At 38.3% G+C, this 20,362-nt stretch overlaps 1 protein-coding gene across 1 annotated transcript; it reads right to left on the reverse strand.

Annotated features, from left to right (window-relative positions):
- Positions 1-1,031: 1,031 nt before the first annotated feature.
- LOC132257484 (growth hormone secretagogue receptor type 1) lies at positions 1,032-18,894 on the reverse strand. The gene is made up of 6 exons (XM_059754402.1): positions 18,816-18,894; positions 15,204-15,312; positions 12,482-12,860; positions 11,835-11,997; positions 9,338-9,518; positions 1,032-2,031 (listed from the first exon to the last, which is right to left on the reverse strand). Exons 1-6 carry the CDS (start codon positions 18,892-18,894, stop codon positions 1,032-1,034), a joined length of 1,911 nt encoding a protein of 636 aa, XP_059610385.1.
- Positions 18,895-20,362: the final 1,468 nt, after the last annotated feature.

Here is a 20,362-nt window from a genome sequence, read left to right on the forward strand (position 1 = left end):
GTCTTTATTATCGCCTAATTGAAGAGATGTTGTTGACCCATTTGCCCGTGCAATAACATTTAATTTTATAAAAATTTATTGCACTCACTGATAGCAATCCGAATACATATGTATACCGATTCGCATTTATCTCTCCATGACGTCTTCATATGTCGTGTCATCTATTTTATAACTATCCGTTCCCCCCCCCCCCTCCTCCAATGTGTTGCTATACTGTGGGATTCCTCTGCACAGTTTAGCAAAATTACTTTACTGCTTTCCTCATTTCACTTCAATAGTTTATGTACACAGATACAAAGATGATTACCAATAGTGATATATTTTTGCAAGTGAGTAATATGCATTTTCACGACCACTGCATAAAATTCTATAAATGCCTTATCTGGAAGTTTCCTTTTACGATGTGTATTTATGAAATTACTTCTTAATTACCCAAGAGCGAGGGTGTGTGGCGGTTCTAATTACTATTTATCTATTGCACACTTGAAAGGCAGTAACAGTACCGTGACAAATTCCAAACAGTTATTGCTGTTTTCTTCCACAAACAGGAAATAGTTGAGCAATTCATAATCTTTCAGATGCCTTTATGAGATCAATATCAGACGTTGAAATGCATATTACGAGTATTCATACCTAAATCTACGTCAAAAAGTCTCTCATTACATTCTAAACTTCTCTTTTATAGGGGTAAAAGTGTCTCAAATGAGCTTTGTATTCGATTGGGGGAAATTCAACTAGACTTGTTAAGTTCTTTAGTTTATCTCTAGTCATTACTGGCGCGAAATTGTCTTATTGTCCACATTTATTTCATACTCTCGCTCCACCGCAAAATGAACGTTGGCTCATTGTGACTAATTATTGTAAAATGCATTGTACTTTTCCTGGTGATAACTTCCTGCGGGGGGAGAACTGTAAGGGATGAAAGGGCCCTCATGTGGGTAAATTATGCTATCGGGAAGTACTCACGGAAAGGGAGTGAAATGTATATAATGTGTTGCGGGGGTAATTGACGATTGGGGACGGTGGGTCAGCTACACGAAGCTCTCCTTCTTGAGCCGCGGCAGTGCCTCAAAGTCAAACTGCAAATGGGCATCATCAATTCCGTTGCACTGTGGAATGAGGGTCTCCTTCTCACGCTGCGCGGCATCTGCGTGACTGGAATCCCCGACTTGGGGGCTGTCTCTGAACTTCACTCGGGACTCGTGGTGGTGGCTGTTCAACAGGTTGCCACTACAGTCCACTTGCTTGCCCTCGAGCGACTCGGCTCTGGCCACATTCACTGTCACCACATTGGGGGGTGGTCCGGCTGACCTAAATAGATCCACATCAATCTCCGTTTGCCCGTAATTCGATTGTGATGCTCTCCCGTCGAAATTTGCGAGTGCTGCCACTTTGGACGCCGCAGACGCACCTCCCGCGGACTCCTTCTCCGTCTGCTGTCTCCGGTGCTTATCGCCGCTGTTCGAAGTGCTGAGATTTGTGGAGGTGGTGTGGAAGGTGCCCTTGCGTGTGCTCGTCAGCAATTTGTTGCGCACCAATCGATGGCAGCCCAGGAGGGAGAAGAATCCCTGGCGGAATTTCGATGACATGAGATTGTAGAGGACAGGATTGATGGCAGAGTTGAGGTAGAGCATAATCCGGCAGAAGTACAGGAGATTGTAGTACGCCTCGAAGCCCAGGGACATGATGGCCTCGGGTGGCACCACGATGATCCACAAGGTGAAGGCCCGGAAGGGTGAGAGGCAGACGAAGAAGGAGAAAATCACGGCGCTCAGCATGAGAATCACCTGTTTGCGGTACTTGAGCACATGGCGATGGCCATACGATATCAGTCCGGGATTGTTCATGAGGTGGCGGGCAATCACCGAGTACAGCACCACGAGGATAAGGAAAGGGATCACGAAGAACAGCACGATGCTGCCGACGAAGAAGGAGGCGGGCCAGAGCTTGTCGGCAGCCGTCATGCACACAGCCACCTCACTTCCGTCCACATACGTCTCGTTAGTATAGGTCGCTATGGATAGTATCGGACTGGAAGGGGCAAGAGAGAAGACAGATTAGTGACATGCTTCCGCATTCAATTTGGATTCATTCGTGAAATGTGCGAAAATTTTTATAAATTCAGCCAATCATTCTGTGTGAAGTGGTTGAAATGGAATTAGAGAGTCTTTCTGAAAGCTACTTTGTGCGGCTATTTGGGTTAAAATGAACAAATGAGATTTCTAAGTAATCCCAGAACAAAGATTTGCGATGAAGGTGCGTTCAAATATGAATTGTTCTGATAAAATTGAGGTGTATTTCTTATCGGGAATGAGGCATATGAAAGAGAGAGAGAGAGAGAAAGAGATTTCTGTGCGGCATTCTACCTAATCAGAAGCATTACTTGAGCTCCTCTCTCTGATAATTTTCCGCACATTTCCTTATGCATTAGATAAACATGGGGATATGTATGGGTATCATGTTCTTTGGAATAAATATAAGTACTTACCTGTACGAAATGTACATTCTTCGCGACGCGGGTGTACCATCTACATATGTACATGGTTTTTGCCCTATATTTACATCTTTTTTTTTATCTCACAGCACCATGACTCAATGAAATATTTACAGCGCATCTCCTCGTTCTATATACAGCGACTGGAATTTTATGTACAGAATCACATGCACCAGTTTTAGGGATTCTCTCTAACCCATGTACAGAATTTATTTTGTGACACTATCGTATAAGCAAATTTCTCAACACTCAACGACACTCTTTTTCTACTCTCTCACTAGGAGTGAAAGAAAACGGAGAAAATAGAGGGAATACTTTATCTACAGCATATACATATTAATACGGGTATATTATCACAATAAAATGCCAATACTACAACATACACTTTCTAATGTAACATTTGCACTAGAATAAATGTTCAATTAAATGATACTAAATATAGGTTGACAATTTACATGATAATTTGTGTGTGTAATTTTAATAAACAATTACTTGATAAAATTTATATTTTATCTACTGTGCAGAATGTTTTTGCCGAACTTTGTTACATTTTCATACAGCTCTTATTCTCTATAGCGTCAGAAGGCCAACTGAAGTCCCAATTGTTGGCTTCTCAGGAAAAGAAGTAGGAATTGTATGTTAAGTGGCGGAAATGAAAATTAATTCCCAAGTACGGTGTGTGTGTGTGTTCCTGCAATGGAAGTGTAAATTTGAAGGGCTAGGAAAGGATCGTGAAACGAGGCGAACGGAGTGGTTTCCTATTCCGCATCAGGAAGAGGAGGGACATCTGGGGATTTGTGTGTCACATCGCCTTGTGACATGAATTGGCAATTTTTCCGAAACGCCTGATGCACTCTGACGGGACAGCCTTTGGCGTCCTCCTCGACTCTGACCCCGTGCCTGATGTTCCTCAGGAGGATGGTCTCCCTGAGTTCAGCCGTGTCGCCGAGGAAGGGAGTGGATGACTGTCGTGTGACTCTTTTATCATGGTATACATCATCATTTGTAGCACTGTCATTTGGCCCCTCATTGCCCCATCGACAGACCCCATTTCGTATTCTCACGTCGTCCATAGACAAGGTCGTCCTGTAGCAACTGCTGCTCTTCCGGCTGTTGACGCTGTGCGTTAAGAAGCTCGACGTTGTGGTGTTGAGGGGTGTCGGCTGCTTCTGGCGCGTGCACCACATTTTGGCGCTGGAGCAGTGATAGTACCAGCAGCACAGGCGTGTGAACCCCTTGCGAAACTTGGACGACATTAAATTATACAGAATGGGATTTATGGCGGAGTTGAGGTAGAGCATAATGCGAGAGAAGAAGAGCACATTGTAGTATCTTTCGGCACTCACACCTTTCACGTGCTCATCCGGCGCCACCACGATCCACAGCGTGAGGATGCGAAAGGGCAGCAGGCAGCTGAAATGGGCAATCACCACCGTGGCGATGATCATCACCACCTTCTTCCTCGCCTTATGGCTCAATTCGGACTTGGTGGGGCGCAGCCTCAGCATTGATATGTCGTTCGATATAAGATTTTTGGCAATAATCGAGTAAAGTATGATGAGGACCATGAGTGGTAGGATGAAGAATACGGATATTATCATAAGGAAGAAGGAAATTGTCCACGCGTTCGACGCCTGAGTTAGGCACACCGCCACGCGACTTCCATCCACGTAATCCATAATCTTGTATTCCGCCACCAATAGAATTGGGCTGCAAAACGTGTAATTTATCGCATTTTTTATGTGACTATTTTTCACAGGGAAAACAACTGACATGGTTAAGCAAATATGCAACACGGAAGAAGGATAGGAAGAGTCACAGAGAGCTTGAAAACAAGCAAAATCCTCACTTTCACGACAATATTGATTGAAATTTAAACCACCCGCTGTATGAGTGAATATATAGAGGTAGTTGACCCTGTCAATCGCCTATTAAAATGTATGCCGAAAACTCATTAACTGAATCTTCACGTACAGCACTGAGCTCGGTATTGGACTAAATTGTTTATTTGAGCAATAATCTGCTAAATTCAGTTATGGTTAATACAGCTATGAAATGAAGCCATCCAAAATATTTCTCTAACATAGTTGCTGTTTTATTGGCAATAATAATTTTATAAATATCATGCAATGAAATAAAAGATAATCTCTGTGAGGAATAAATCAAGAATTGATTCCTCACTACTGCAACTTAATTGTCTCTCGTTGCGTCATTCTGTAGGTTTTCTCGCAAGAATGCACTGGCTTAATTACAACAGTAAGCCAATTTCGGGAAGCATAGGATTTCCCAAGAAGTCTTAAATATCCTAAGCCTAAGCAAAGCAGAATGATGGACATTATTCTTTTTTATGTCCGAGGGGAAAATGTAGAATGACTTGTAGTTAATGATGTCCTAAATTCACTATATTCTCTCTTTCTTCCGGCTTCATAAAAATAGTTAATAAATCCCATTGAGATATAATCTATATCCCATCTGTGTTGAAAGAGAATTGCTTAAGAGAAATCTCTTAAATTGCGCGGCAGGAAGAAAATCAATAATCTACCTTCTCATATTCAAATCAAAACAAATTATTTTCGCAAATTCCTCTCAAGACCAACCATCGTTTGGTAGATGTGAAACACCAATATTACATTATTCTTATATGATCCACAAAACCTGACTGAAATTTTGATGTGTCGTCTCGTGGGCAAAGTTTTCTGTATGGAAGCTGCAACATCGGACAGAACGACATGTAATATTTTATACAAAAATTTCCTTATTGTTGTTGTATGCATAAATTTCTCAATCTTATTTGTGGCGTTCTTGAGCGGTTTAATAAATTCTTGAATTTCCTGTAGGCAAACATCGTTCTTTAATACGGCCCTATTTTTTCCCCGAACGGCGGTGGAAATTGAATATTGGGCCATATTCTTCGACAGATCGCAAACTTTTTATATGAGTTGCTATAAAAATTTTAGCATAAATTGTCACCAATCAATATTTCAGTGGGAGGAAGTATGTTGATTTCCGCCAGCTATATTGATAGAATGAATGAATATTAATATGGTGTGATTCTATTTTTCTCAATTGTTAACCGAAGGGTGAGAAGGACGGCATTGTAATGAATTGAAATTGATAGAACGTAATACTTTTGGTGGACTAAATAAAGGACATAATCTGGACGCAAAAGTCCCATCAGACAAAGACGTGGAAGAGGCATGAGGAGATGCTCAGATAGCACATAATAAAGAACTGGCGATGGAGCAAGCAGTAAGAAAAGTTTCAAGTTCCTCAATACGAATTGAATAAGAAAATACTCGAGAAGAGAATTTTGCAGAGAATGGCAAAAGTAATTTATAACAGCGATAAGCTTTCGATAATAGTCCGTTTGTTGAAAAAGATGGACAAAATACTAATATAGATTTTTTGGGGTGCTCCATAGACCGAAGTTATTACGGCATCCGTGGCCATATATACACAATAGATAGAATTGCATAAACTTTATGAAACGTAAAAACGAAAACATTTTTCTGTGGAATGCGTGGGGGCGGCGGGGGTTGTGTGACAAAGAAACAAGATACCGCTCTATTGTGCCGAAGAATAAGGAGGTTGTGTGTGACGGCGTACAAGAATGGCATGTCAACATTGCATGCGGCAAAGGACTTTTTTATCCATCAGAAGCATTATGGGATTCTCACTATTAAATCAATTGACAAATTTTATACTTGGCAAGTCGCTGTAATAAGCCATAATTCACACCCTCTTGTAAGTACAACGTAATAAAACGTGCAGAATCCATATTTATGCTTCATAACTACATAAATTTCCCTATAAAGTCTCTATGTATGAAAAATTATTGGTGTATCCAGCAAAATGAGCTTGTAGCAGCTTAGAGCCAACATTAAACCACCAAATCCTTCTACTTTAGTAGGTTTAACCGAAGCGAAATGATTATGCATAAATAATATTAAATACGAGACGTTTACGATTAATGAGATATTTAACCACTTGGTAAAAGTTACTCTTCTGGCGGATCATGAACACTTCAATATTTTGACTAGAAGTGACACCATGTGAGGGTGAATTTATGGAACGAAAAAATTGCTTCCTTAAGTGCCTATATTGAGGGAGAGCAAACAAATTTCTCCTTTATTTGCACATATTGAAGTTCTGTTGGACTTTCTTCAGATACCGATTCGTATTCTCTATGGTAAATGGTGAAGATTGTGGGCCAAGGTCAGTTGATTTCCAGTGCTTAACACTTTAATATTTGCTTAGTGGGAATTGCTGTCGTCATTCCAATTTTTTTTTTGCCTTTCTGTCTGAAAACTGCTTAAGAGAAATATTTAGTTCGCCTGGATATTCATCATATTTTGTTACAAGTGAGTGAGATATGTTGATTAAATAGGGAAATTTTCTCTCTGAATTGACGATAAAATCAATGACAAATATGATAAATGGCTGGATGCATAAGTATGCTTTTATTATTCTTCGGCTTTGGCACAATCCTCTTATTTTCATTATACTGTGAAAGGAAGAAAAATCGCATGGAGACTCATCAATATTGAAGAGGATTTATCACTCAATCCCGCCAAATCCTCCGTGTGTGCGCTTTTAAAAATGACATCAATTATTGGCGAATTTCTGTATCAATCAACCGATAAGGTCACACCAGGTCATTTGGGGAATTCGTGAGAGTGAAAGTAAGAGGATTTCCACTGAAAATCAATTTGATTGAATTGAATCTGGCGCAATCTCATGGCCTGATGGGCAACATTTGTTATGTTGACATGTAAAAATCATAATATTATCGAAGAGGACGTTGTGGGTGAGGTATAAAAACACAAAACGAATTTATCTCTTCCACTCATTTTCCTTGTGCCTTTTTCCGCCGTGCCTCAGCATCAAACAAAAAGGATGTGTTCATGGTTAGTGTTTAAGGAAATACGCCTTGTAGTCTATAAATGAGGAAATTTCTTTGACTGATGTGAGGATATTGAATTAGCCTATATATCGGGGTCGCCCATACATTCAATGTTCATTGATTTCGCGCAATGAGGAAAAAACAAGACGGAGTGATGTGAGGAAAGTAACTTAAGCGGTGATGAAATGTGTCAATAGATTAGGGACTAACATAACACGCAAAATACAATTTTACTCAGCAATTTCTCCATCCAAAATCCCCTGACAGATTGTCTTCACACGAGTAAACGATATTGGCTCGGCATTATTCAAAAATAGGCAAATAAAGCTTATTAAATCATCTTGAGGGCATTCATGTTTAAAAAGATAAAGATTGTCGTAAAAGTTGGAAAAATTGCATGATAAATATGTCAGGAGGAATATTTTCGGCTATACCGAATCGCGTGTTGTTTCAGACTTTAAAATATGTATATACATATTCTGGAATTGTGGTAAAACTTTCTCAGATATTGTAAGTTTTCTTTCGGACTAGTGTTGTTTTTTTTCAGACTGAGATTTATGGACTCTTATTCTGTCAATGCTTGAGAACAGGTTGATGTACGCTGAATTAGAGGCTTGGCTGGGTGAAAATTTCCCTCCAAGTGAGATGAAAGCGTATAAATAGTTCGCTTCCACCTCCTGTTTACGATTTGTTGTTGCACATAAAATAACCATCCTCATTAGTGGTTATAAATTAGTTGGAAAATTATTGAACTTGACTCAACATGGCACAATCCTACGCCTTGAGGACTTCAAAAGTCGAAAGCGTGAGTGATATTTGAGATGAGGGAGTGAATTTCAGATGATTTTAATCTATGTCTTTCTGGTGAAAAAAGTATATTCATCATCAAAGGATTTTTATGGATACTTTTGTGCGGCACATGTTTATATATACATGACTTTTATGTATAACACTGCTTCTCCGATGCGTTTAATAAAAATCCCAGCAGATTGGCAATTAATTCAAGTGGAATAGCTTCGAATGATATTTACATAAAGCACATAGCACTAAATACAGATATGATGATTTTGGTGAATCATAAAAATCGTCAACTTTCTTTCTTGTCTGTAAACCCACTCTCGTTGAAGGTGTAGACTTGTCTGTTCACTATATATATACAATATCATTTAATAATCTCTCTCCACTACGAATCATGTCTGAATTCGAGTGAAGTTTATTTATATAATACATTCGATAGTAAAATGATGATACACAAATTTCTCATATCCATGGTGGAACATAAATCAGAAAAGTTTGCTATATACCTACATATATTGGCTACGTACAGAAGAGCAAATATTTACACGCATTTGTTGGCACGAGAGACACGAGTGCGAAAATTCTGCCCAAAGTGAATTCTTTTTCGGTGAAAAGTTCATCACAAAACTATTTCCAACTACCAAAATAAAAAATCCTCAGAAAAACAATACCACTCTAATAGTATCAAATCCACCCAATCATGTAAGGGAGTGTCTCAGATCAGCTACGATGGTTGGATACACAGTCTCTGGCAAAGAGCATTGAAGAGGTTGTGTGAAATTTCAAAACAATACCATTTGCTCATGGGAATTTAACCACAGAGCAACAGATATTTCCGAAAGGGATCAATAGAAACTCTCAGCATATTTGCCAAATGTACAAATCATTGAGCAATATTTCAGCCAATTTACACAAAACCTCCACTTACTCCGTGTACAAATTCTCATTATGCATGCTGGTTCGTGTGGTGTTTTTTTTATGAATGAAAGGGCGAAATGTTTGCCACCGCTAGACTACAATATATTTGCCAACTGTTTGAACGTTTCACAGTGATTAAGCAACCGAAAGTGAAATTCAACACTACCGAATAGAGAAGCGAAGCAAGGAAAAGCACAACGTTAAGTGGGTGGAAAGGGGCCTACCTTGTGAAGAGCGCCGCGACTATCCATGCCGTGATGCAAATAAGAATGGCTCGAGCCTTGGTGCACACATATCCTGCCTTCAGGGGCTCGCAGATGGCGTAGTAGCGCTCAAAGGAAATAGCCAGGATGGTCAGGACACTCGCATGAGCCACGGTGAGTTCCACGAACGGCACTGCCTTGCCTGATCGAAAAGACATTCAAGCTAAGTTCATTGTCTCAAAATTCAATTTAGTAGTTTCATCTAATCTTTCTTGTGATAGTTTTTCACACAAGATCGGAGAAAGCGTGGAATTACACGGAAATTTAACTTTGTCACTCTGACTTCAATTTCCTTCAAAAACTATATATACACACACACACATGTTGAAGAACAAAGTGATGAAATTCAGTGCTAAATGAAGGTCTTGATGACTTCAACTTCAAGATGAATCTTTATACTCGCAATTTCCAAGAATTTCTTCATGAATAAGCGAAGTTAAAATATTGTCTCCATGGCAAGCTTCAATTTTATTTGCATATTTCTATAAATAGCAATCCTTTTAATTTTATATCACATAATTCCATTGCTTTGAGGATCTACCCTCCATTAAGATATGTATAGTAAGTTGTAAACTGTTCTCTACGCGGCTGAGATTTTATATCATTCATGCTATGAGATTTTTTCTTATTGACACACGCACGTATTGCTTTACGCGGGAAAATCCTTGAAATTTTCCAATCTTCCCAATACATTTACGTTAGTTTTAGCCTTTTGTGGTGCGCTCGAGGGTTGTTGCTTGAATTTCATCTCCGTGCCGTCTTTTCTGGCTTTCACGATGGTCCTTTCATTAAATAAGCACACAAGGATAATTCTTATGTGCGCCAGAGTACACAAGGAGCACACACTTAATATTCAGTAATTGTATTTAATTAGTTGAAGGGAAATTTCGAGCATTTGTTTCTCCATCCAACGGACACAAGTCAATATTATTGTTTGGGTGCAGGAGCTGAGGAGGTCAGAAGCTCAGTCATGGAAGATTTCTGGTCATCCTCTTGCCGTCTTAATGGAATTTTTCCACTATGGCAGCGAGATGACTCTTCGGTTATTTCCAATGTCTGCTATTTTATTTTTCCATCGATGGATTTATTGGCATTTTTCATCATTCTCATTCTTCCGGGTGCAATAAGAAAATTTTATGGGGGGAAAAATATGAAGCGATGAGAAAAGTTTCATAAAATTCTAATGAGCGAAATCTTTGATCCGGATCGTTTACACGATTGCTTAAGTGTATAAATGCACCACTCAATAAAGTGATACACAAGAAGTTAATGGAAAATAAATTGACTGATGTAGATGTTAAGAAATATGATACAATTAAAGTGGTTGAACATAAATAATGATATACAAACATCGAGCGTGTGTCGCTTGAAGATGAAGACAGTATCGCCTTTAAGCAAATGGGGGAACTAAATTTTAGCTCACAGACTGAATGGCTTGAACTGAACATTTCTCTAGAATTTTCAGAAAAAAACTTAAGGTTTTAATTTTTCTTTATAGTAGATTAATATTTGTGTTTGCTAGAATTAGTCATTCTTCCTTTCAGATGACAGTTCAATTGCCCCATTCTGTGTGTGTGTAGGTATGTTCCCTCTATACTGAAATCCAAATACCTTCTACTTTATCTCTCCCACGCGACTTTATTAGACACTCTGTATTCTTTTCCATATGATTCTTTTTCATCTGAAATGCTACTCCCAAGTTTGTGCGGTGGAAGTTTAATATCTGAGAACTGTGATGTATGAAGATGTATGAAAATATACGCGCAAAAATAGAGTGGTTTCATGAAAATACATTAAATATTATCCCAAAAATTCACTAATTTCTTCTACTTTCACAGGGAATAATATTTGGCTGTCCGATTTCTCAGCAAAAGGCATTCATGTTTATATTTCCAAGAGAAGAGATCATCAAATTCGACACCCACATAATAGACCTTGTAATGAGAACTAATTTCTCCACGGAAACTCTAATGATTTTGAAGAGCAATCAAAGTATGTAGAAGACGTTGAACTCTTCACCGTGTGCCAAATTTTTATTTATTCTCAATACCGGCAGAATTTGAGGCTATAGCGCATAAAATAATAAATTACGAGTTATGACTCCAACCAAAAGACTCAAGTTTAAAATGAGATTTATACAGTGAGATTAGACAGTGTCTCGAGATGAGGTAGTTTGAAGTTTACGGAGATTGTTCTGCGAATTGATTTTCATAAAACAGCAGATGATGTTCCCCAAAATGGGTCAAAAAGTCCTTAAAGTTAATCTTAAAGTTGCCATGGAGAGAATATTTCGCTTCCAGCATAACTTGATGCTTCGCTCTGATATGGACTAAACGACTTTTGTGTGTGTTTTGGCGAATTCAATAGACTTTCAATACCGGCAAAGTGATACCGTGGACCGTCATTTATGTGTGAAAGGCAATGAAGGTGTCCTTTAGAGGAATAATTGAATACTTACACATTTCTTGACCGAGAACCCATGTTTCCGGTGGCGTATTGACTTCCACGAGAACGGTCGGTGTGCAAACGAGGAGGACCAATAAATCGGCAATACTGAGATTGGTGAGAAAGATGTTGGTGGAGTTTCGCATGTCTTTCGTCTTCAGAATGACGATGGGGACCTTTTTGTATCCCGTGGTGTCATTGTAAATGAAAATAAGAAATCAATACTGGATGATAGTTTCATGGTGGAAAACATGAAAATATAATCACAAGCACTGTTCACACTCTATGTACATGAAACTGCGCAAAAAGAATTCAGCATGGTCATGATTCTTCTCAAAATGATAGGCCACAAGGCACGGCTGGCTTTAATAAATGCAGCAATTGGGGAAGGATTTGGTAAGGGAACGCTCTCTTAACTTAAGAGTTATGATAATTTGTGCTCTAGATTCATTATAATGCAAAACTCATTCCCTCAATTAATGTTCTTTGCAATTTTGCGGCTATGCTTTGCCCTAGAGTTGTTTATTTAATTTAAGTTACACCCATAACAATGCAATTTAATAATACATGAGGGCTAAATGAACAATTAGGACGCTTTTTCCTCCCTCAAGCTTCAAGCAAACAGTGAACAACAGTGTGAATAATTGAACATCTTCTCACCATGATGTTGCCAATGACACCCAGGCATAGGATGAGGATGCAGAGGACCATCGCTGTGGTGCGAATATAGGCAGGTATCTGTGGCTGGCCAAAATAATCCGTGGCATTGTGTGTGAAGTTGTCGTGGACAACAGAGGAATGGATGGAGTTATTGAAGAGGCGAGCTAAAGTCGAGTTCTCCACTGCCGTCTCGTTGAACGTGGCGAAATCATGAGGTGAATCGCGGTGAATTATCTCCACCGAGTGCACCTGCACCTGTTGCTCCGGAAAGTGAATGAATCCGTCGCTCCTCCGTACTGCCGGCCGAAGGAAGTAGTAGGGAAAGCTTGACGGTTGCTGACTGAAGGCGCGAATTGATGTGATGTTAACTGTGCGAAGTCTGTCGGCAAAGTAGTTGATCACATTTGGCACAGCAATCACTCCTCGGAGCCGAATGATGGGCAAGAATCCGGATGGACTTTCTCAGATGCTGTGGGAATGCCTGTGAAATCACTTTGACTGCTTCCGTATGGTCACGATGTGGCGTCTGTTGGAATGCAAGATGTTGTCTCGGGTTAGTTTCCGCCCAATAATGTGCAGTCCAGAGTAGGGCAATATAGGCTGTAGGGAATGCGTGTCAGACAGATTTTGTAGCAATTTCGAAAAGTGTCGGACAAGAATACACAATGAGATTTGTTTATTTTTACTCCATTGCGCGAGAAGACGAACATATTGAGCTAAGCAGAAGTAGTAAAAGTGCCCAATTGCCATTGTTCCATATGGACCAACTTTGGGACGCTATATTGGGGAGCCTTTCCATGGAGTATTGCGGCCACAGTCGATGATTGGGGACATATGGTTGTGATTGCTTTATGGCAAACCACTCTAGCATATGTCTATGTACTGCACTTTTTAACGTACTCCCACATGAAAGTTATTGTTTCGCGGGAATTAATTAGCGAGTTGTGAAGTATTTTTTGCGCCAAATTTTTTATCACCACGGGAAGCACTAGACGAAGCTGGCGCTCTTCTGAATCACTCCAACAGGAATAAATAATGCAGGATTCACCGAGTGAGATATCACGACAGTGTGGAAAAGCGTGGGTGGTTCAACTATCGCAATGCAGTGTCTTTCGACATGTATTCCAACAAGCGAGGTGGTGTGATAATACATTATAAATAATTAATAAGGTCTATTTCTGTCACACCTATTAATTTTCCAGAACAATGTATCTGTTTTTAACTTGCTGCTGCTAAATAAAAAATTAATATCGCTCTTTTGGAAGTCCCTTGGGAGCCACATGACACAATTTCCACAATCATTTAATTAAGCTCACAATTATACGCTGTATAAATATGCTGATATTTCAATTTTAAATATGACAAGACCCCATTTCTAGACTATTATTAATGGGGAATATTATTTAGCTTTCCCATTGAAATCCTAATTTAATTGTATCAATTCATTTTAATGAAAGGATTCCGTGGTCATGAAATGTTTATTTATATTGTCTTTAATGCAATTTTCCTGAGTGTGGAAAGCTAATTTGCACAAATGCCTTAACGCTCAATTGAAAGGAGAATTAAATTCGCTTGGGAAGTTAGTAAATGTTTTCCCATTCCATATGGAACTATCATAATGTTTGAAATATCATAAACAATAATTGTTTATTTGCATAAAATGCTATTTCAGAACACTTTGTGAAATATATCAACTGAGGAAGCAAAGCCCGCCACCCGAGGCAGAGGCTGGCTGGTATCCCCTCGAGAAAGTTTATACGTTGCCTATTTAAAATCGAATTAAGTGGCAGTAATGAAACAATCACCATTTTCCAATTAAACGGCAATGAAATTGAGCCAAATGAGGATTACAATATTATTTCAATCAGCCACTGATCCAATTTCTCTCTTGATTTAAGGATCAATTGGGATTTGTTGGAGAATTCAAATGGGGGCTCTCACTTAACTCCCCTTTATTATCACTTAGACAGGCCCCGGATGGAAATTTACAGTGACACTTTTATGTAGATCCTGAAGGAGTAGAAGCGGGAATCCAATGGCGAAATGGCGAAGTGGGACGGGGGAGGGCGCGGGGAGGAGGAGGTAAGGAATGTCGGGGCTTCATGCAGAATTCAATTTGCATCCAAATTATTTATTCGTCTTTTATTGGACAGAAAATCCCGTGTAACTTCCACACAGTGCCTCATGTGAGGCGAAAGCGAGGTTTTCCTCGAAAAGACGTGTGAGTTGCAGTAAAATGGGATTTGACTTCTTTTTGCTGGTAAAACACTTATCACTTTCACGATTTTGGGGCCAAAACATGATGTTTGTGTAAATCTTGTTTTCCAACGCAAAAACAATCATTTTCACTCTCGTTTGAGAAAATACTTGAGTAACATATGAGCTATTTTCACCGTTCTCATCCATTCACAAGAAATTTTCGTCAGAACTTTGGAAAGTTGAATTGAGAAACTCCCCAAAGAGACATTGAATTTATTGATAACACATTTTTTCTCTCCCTCAGCGACGCATTATTCCACCCACATGTATGGCGAATAAATTTTAACGAGAGCTCCTGCACAAGTTATTACTATTTGCATTATGCAAATTTAAGTGGTGCGGTTATTTTGTGATAAGACGAAAAGGAATCACGAGAATAGATTCAGTGCAGCGATGCAATAAATTGAATGGAGCGAAATTAACTGAACTGAGCAATTTTTCACTTGACTTGCAAGACACTCACATTGCAAATGATTCCAGTATCAAACTCCACAATTGCTTCCAATAATTTCCACTCTTTGATTCCTCGCCTGAGGATTCCTCACAAACTTCCTCCTTCTCACTCGCTTTTTCTGCTCAGGAAATTCCTTTAGCAGCGGAAAATCACATGGAGAAGTAGCGACAAATATTTTTTTCCTCAACAACTCTCGAAAGAACCGCAAATTCGAATAAGAACCACTCGCTTCAGCACGTATACGGAATTTATTAATATAGTGACAACTTGTAGACTTTGCAAGGGTCGTCACAGTTTGGAAAGTTTCGGGTGAATGAATGAAAATGTAAAAAGTATTGAAACTAAAAGCGTTTGAATTGACGCTGCTACCGAGTAGAGCATGCGTATTGCAGATTGAATTTTCGTATTTCTTTTAACTACTCCTATGTATACGCCGAATGTGAGATCTTGCATTGGTCGTGGAAAACAACACCACCAGGAGGAAGGAAAGAGACTATTCATCCAAGAAGTGATCTAAGTTAAACACTACTTCCCACACTTTCACCATTAACCCTCACGACATTGTGGCGAGGGAATGGCATTGGGGTAACGACGAGATGAGCAAAAGTCCCGTAAATGTTTATTAAAAGGACTTTTCACATAAAAATCCGTGATTTCACATCACTTTTTCTCAAAACTGCAATCGTTCGCTCCTCAAGAATCATTAGTGAGTGGGAAAATGACGCTCCGCCAGAGACTGCTTTCAAGTCTTGCAGTCATTTGGCAAGTCAATCTCAACTGTTTAGAATAAATAGATCAGCATTTGATGGACATCTTAAAGACACCATCTGTAAATAAAAACACTTCTCTGACTGCTTTGAACACAAGAGTCGAAGTGACGTGGAGAAGAAAGTGACAGCCAGCAGGAGAGAATGCAAATAGCTTAAAAACTTTTGAGTAAGTATTACCGTGGCCTAATTGATAACGCTTGATTTACTGTGTACACAGTGTATTCATATGAACTGACCTTTTTATGAGACGGCAAAAAGTAGAGGTTTTCGCTATATTTTGTCTCCTATAGTTTTGAGCATTTAAAATGCAGAAGAACACTGTGAAAAAAAACTGCATTTTTAATGCAGATATGACAATGGGTAATTTAAACTACTACTCCTCTAAAGACCAAGTAAAGATTGTAAATGGAAAAGGCAAGTGATTTCCCGCCTTTTCATATTTCAAGTTTCATCAATGCTTCGGGCATGGTTGAAACATTTCTTCAATGCTAATCTCCATGTTCACTTCTATTTGTCTGCAGATACCGCTTCGGGGCTTTTCATTTGAATTCCTAATTATTTGTAACTGATATGCAAAAATCTCTCACTTTAGCATGTAATTTCAATACTAAAGGTTGTGAAATTATGTGAACTGAACAAGCGGAAGAAGTGATTGTTCGAGGTTTATTGGAGAAATAGTTTTCTCATATTTTCTCAGAAATGTGCATTCTTAATTTAACACGATGAGAATCATTCATTGACGAATGCCACATATTGTACTTCCTCGTTCTCGTGAAATTTTCACACAGCGCTTTCTAGTATGCATCCTTGAGATAGTAGTAAAAATATGAAAATTGGCATTTCCTTCAAAAAATGATAATTTCATGTTATTCTCAAACGTACCTGAAATTGAAATAAAAATTTATCAGATTCGAGAATCTTCTCTAGAAATTGACGTTTGTGAAAATTAATCTTGAAATCAAGTCTTTTGAAATTTTGAGATGCATTTCGGAAGTGTCTGTCCATTTTCATAAGATCAATTAAGGAACATTGATTTTCAATTAAGAAACTAGTGTGGGAAGAAATTGTTGAGTTTTCTCACGCATTGGCACGAGTGCAAATATTAGCGTGAAAAGATGCTTCAAACTTCTGATGAGTTCATTCAGAAAAGAAATTTTTCTGGACTTGAGTGCTTTTAATTGGAAGCTTCTAACTGACAACTTAATTACTGTATTTGCATTATTATCCATCACTTTATGATTTCTTCTGAATAATTGCACATGAATAAAAAAAAAGAAATATAAATAATTGTTTCTATATCCTTTTTCTTTTCCGCTTAGTTGTCATTGAGAAAAATTGCTTTAAGGATTACTAATATCTCCAATATCTCAAATTGAATGACAAGATGTCTGAATCTGCGCGAGACAAGCCAGCCGATAATTCGCCGCGAGAGCGTTCCACTTTCGAGAAAAGGTGTTCAATTGCGAATGTGAGGAGACAACTGAAGATTAGAGAAGCGATCAAGCGAGCCAAACTGCCAGTCACTGAAGGCATTTGAATTTATTAAGTTTTCTTAATTATTGAAATCAAATATTACTAATGTGGTATTATCAATTGAAGCGGCAGTGAGACGTCTACAGAATTCGTAATTCGGATACGGATTGGGTTAAGAAATATCGTGATTCTCCTCGTTCTATCACACAGGTTAGTAAGACAAGCAGACATTCACGAGGAATTACTCACGTAATTATTCGTACATTCTCAGGTAGCGAACCAAGCACTCATATCCATTCCCGCACGACACATTCATAGCATTTGGTCTTAATTCTCATGTAATTCGCGTTATCAATGTCAGTACCACAACAATAAATAGTGGAACACACGCAAATTTTTTTTTTTAGATGGGAAAATATTGAAATGTGTAGTATTTCCCAGACTAGTTCTTCGAAAAAATATTTTCTCCCACTCTTAGCTTAGGATTTTACTTAATTGATCATCAGTGTTTCCCAGCATTTCGCTTCCCTACAAATAATGATCAGGTTCATTTGCATAAACACGCCAAAGTATGAAAGTAAAATGGAGATATTTGTACATATGTAATATCATGTGAAAAATATCAATATTTGCATTTTATAAATGAAGCTTGTGGCGCAGAGAGAAATATTCTTAGGCTTTCACAGACTGGCAATCAGAAAAAGATGTTTGCCTTGAACGTGAAACGAACAAAATTAATCCAGCATATTTTCATAATTTATTCAAATTTCTCGACGTCAATGGATTTAATCGGCAGAAATGCGAGGATAATGTCTATTGATTTCATAACTTTACTAGAGTTTCAAGTTTTTGCGGCTCGCTAAAAACTATTTTCAAATTATTTTTGATCTCGTTTTCAAAAGTCATAAAATTTCTATACGAAATGGAATCAATACACTTGAAGGCTTTATCAAATAACTGATTTTGACGTTAAAATTTTTAATAATAGGTTGTTATGTAAAGCAAAGCTTTTACTATGGTAGGAATTTTTTTTTTCATTCAGAGATTTATTGAAGTTCAACTATTGGTCAACCTTCGGGATGAATTCAAATGGTTTGAGTTGCAAAGTTTTATGGAATGAAAAATTCATGAAAAACAGATTTCCGAAGTCTTCAGCCTGTCTTTTATTCAGTTCAAGAGATAAACAAGAGATTAAATCATTTTCATGTTGTGAATTCCCTGAAATTTCACTACTTAAGAAATGATTCACCGGATTCACCTGATATTTGCGAGAGAAAAGTGTGATTTTGGATGACCAGCGCGTCAGAAATGTGACGCAATTCAAGCGTGTATTTGCACGAGTCGAGTCAGTTGTGCGTGTTATAAAAGATCAGCAGACCTCGTGCTACAGGTGAATACCCATTGGAGGCGTAAATTGTGGCTCGTGCTGAGAAGACGTCAGGAAGGCAGAAATGCATTTGGAGACACAACATCGGAGAAACCTGATTTGGAAATACTAATCCAGAATGGGCAAAAAAATTCCTAGAAATACATGTTTTTGCAAATTGGCATTGAGGAGGTAGACATAATGCGGAGTAGTGGATAAAAATTGACACTAAAACGTCTCTTTGCAGAACGAGTAATTAGTAATATTCTGCAAAGGTGTAAAGGTGCAAAGCTGGCTTTGTGTAGTGTGAAGACGCCCCATTACTGCAATGCACTTAAATGCAAATAATAGGGTTTCTAAGCAGCCATATATATCTGCAAATATCATCTGATCCTCCCACTCTCGATATGTTGGTAATGCTGATGTGCACTTGAAGTATGTTTGAAAAGAAAACCGAAGCGGAATGCTTAAATTCAATTTCCCCGCAGAATAATTAATGACCACCTCATGAATGAAGAATATTGTGTAACTAATAGATATGGCAAGGTCAGTGTTTCATTCGTGTATAGTTTTATTATTATGTAATTTCAAGCTCATTTACTTTCTTTTTCTCTATCTCTTTTTAGACGGTGCTCGAGCGAGAATTGTACAAACAGCTGAAGTAAATAGTGGAGTAATATCACGTGTAGTGCTATGTTAAATTACTTCTATTGAGAATCTAGTATCCGCCGATGGAGTAAAAAATCTTTTCACTTCTCATATGATCTTTTAAGTAATGCAGCAATAATTTTGCAGTGAGCTTTATCTATTCTCACTCATGAGTATAAGTAATTGGCTTGCATTTGTTGGAGTTTTTTTATAGTCTTTCCAACAATGAATAATACTATCAGTTGTATGAATGAGAATTAAATTAATAACATTGGAACAAAAAATAGACAATTCGCAACTAATTTTGCGAGACTTGCCTAAAAGAAATAGAATGATGGTCAAGATATTAATTGACCTTTATGCTCTTGATAGCCACATCCCATTTCTATCGGAATGGCTGGAATTCATGTAAAATTGCATGTAAGAGTGCAATCTATCTCATGATTTTTGAATATATGTTCCAGCTTGTGTTGCAGGCATTTATGGTATTTTTTTGTCAGTGTCGGGAAATCACTTGGGAAATCAATTGCGCCATTGAACGCATGAGGGACATAGCGTGATAAAAACGCATACTGATATCAATTCGCGCAGTGCAATTGATTTGAAACATATCTACAACAATTAATTCCCACAGATACAATACATTTTTAATTTATCTGTAAAACATTTTGTTCTGAAGAAGCAATTATTTCCTTTTTTGCACACACAAGCAATGCCATTTTGTTGTGGCTTTTCCTCACCTTTCGAATGTTGACTGGTGTGGAAATTTTGTGCGTGAGATAGAACCTGTTGAAGCAGAGAAATGAAAGGATATTCCAATGAACTGAGTGTGATTCTTTGCTTTTCTTTTATAAAAAATTGGGGCTAAACCCCTCAAACTGGTCTTACATACAATTCTACCTCTCAAAGCT

Source organism: Phlebotomus argentipes, unplaced genomic scaffold (genome assembly GCF_947086385.1).
Source record: "Phlebotomus argentipes unplaced genomic scaffold, Phlebotomus argentipes genome assembly contig_6, whole genome shotgun sequence".
NCBI lineage: Eukaryota > Metazoa > Arthropoda > Insecta > Diptera > Psychodidae > Phlebotomus > Phlebotomus argentipes.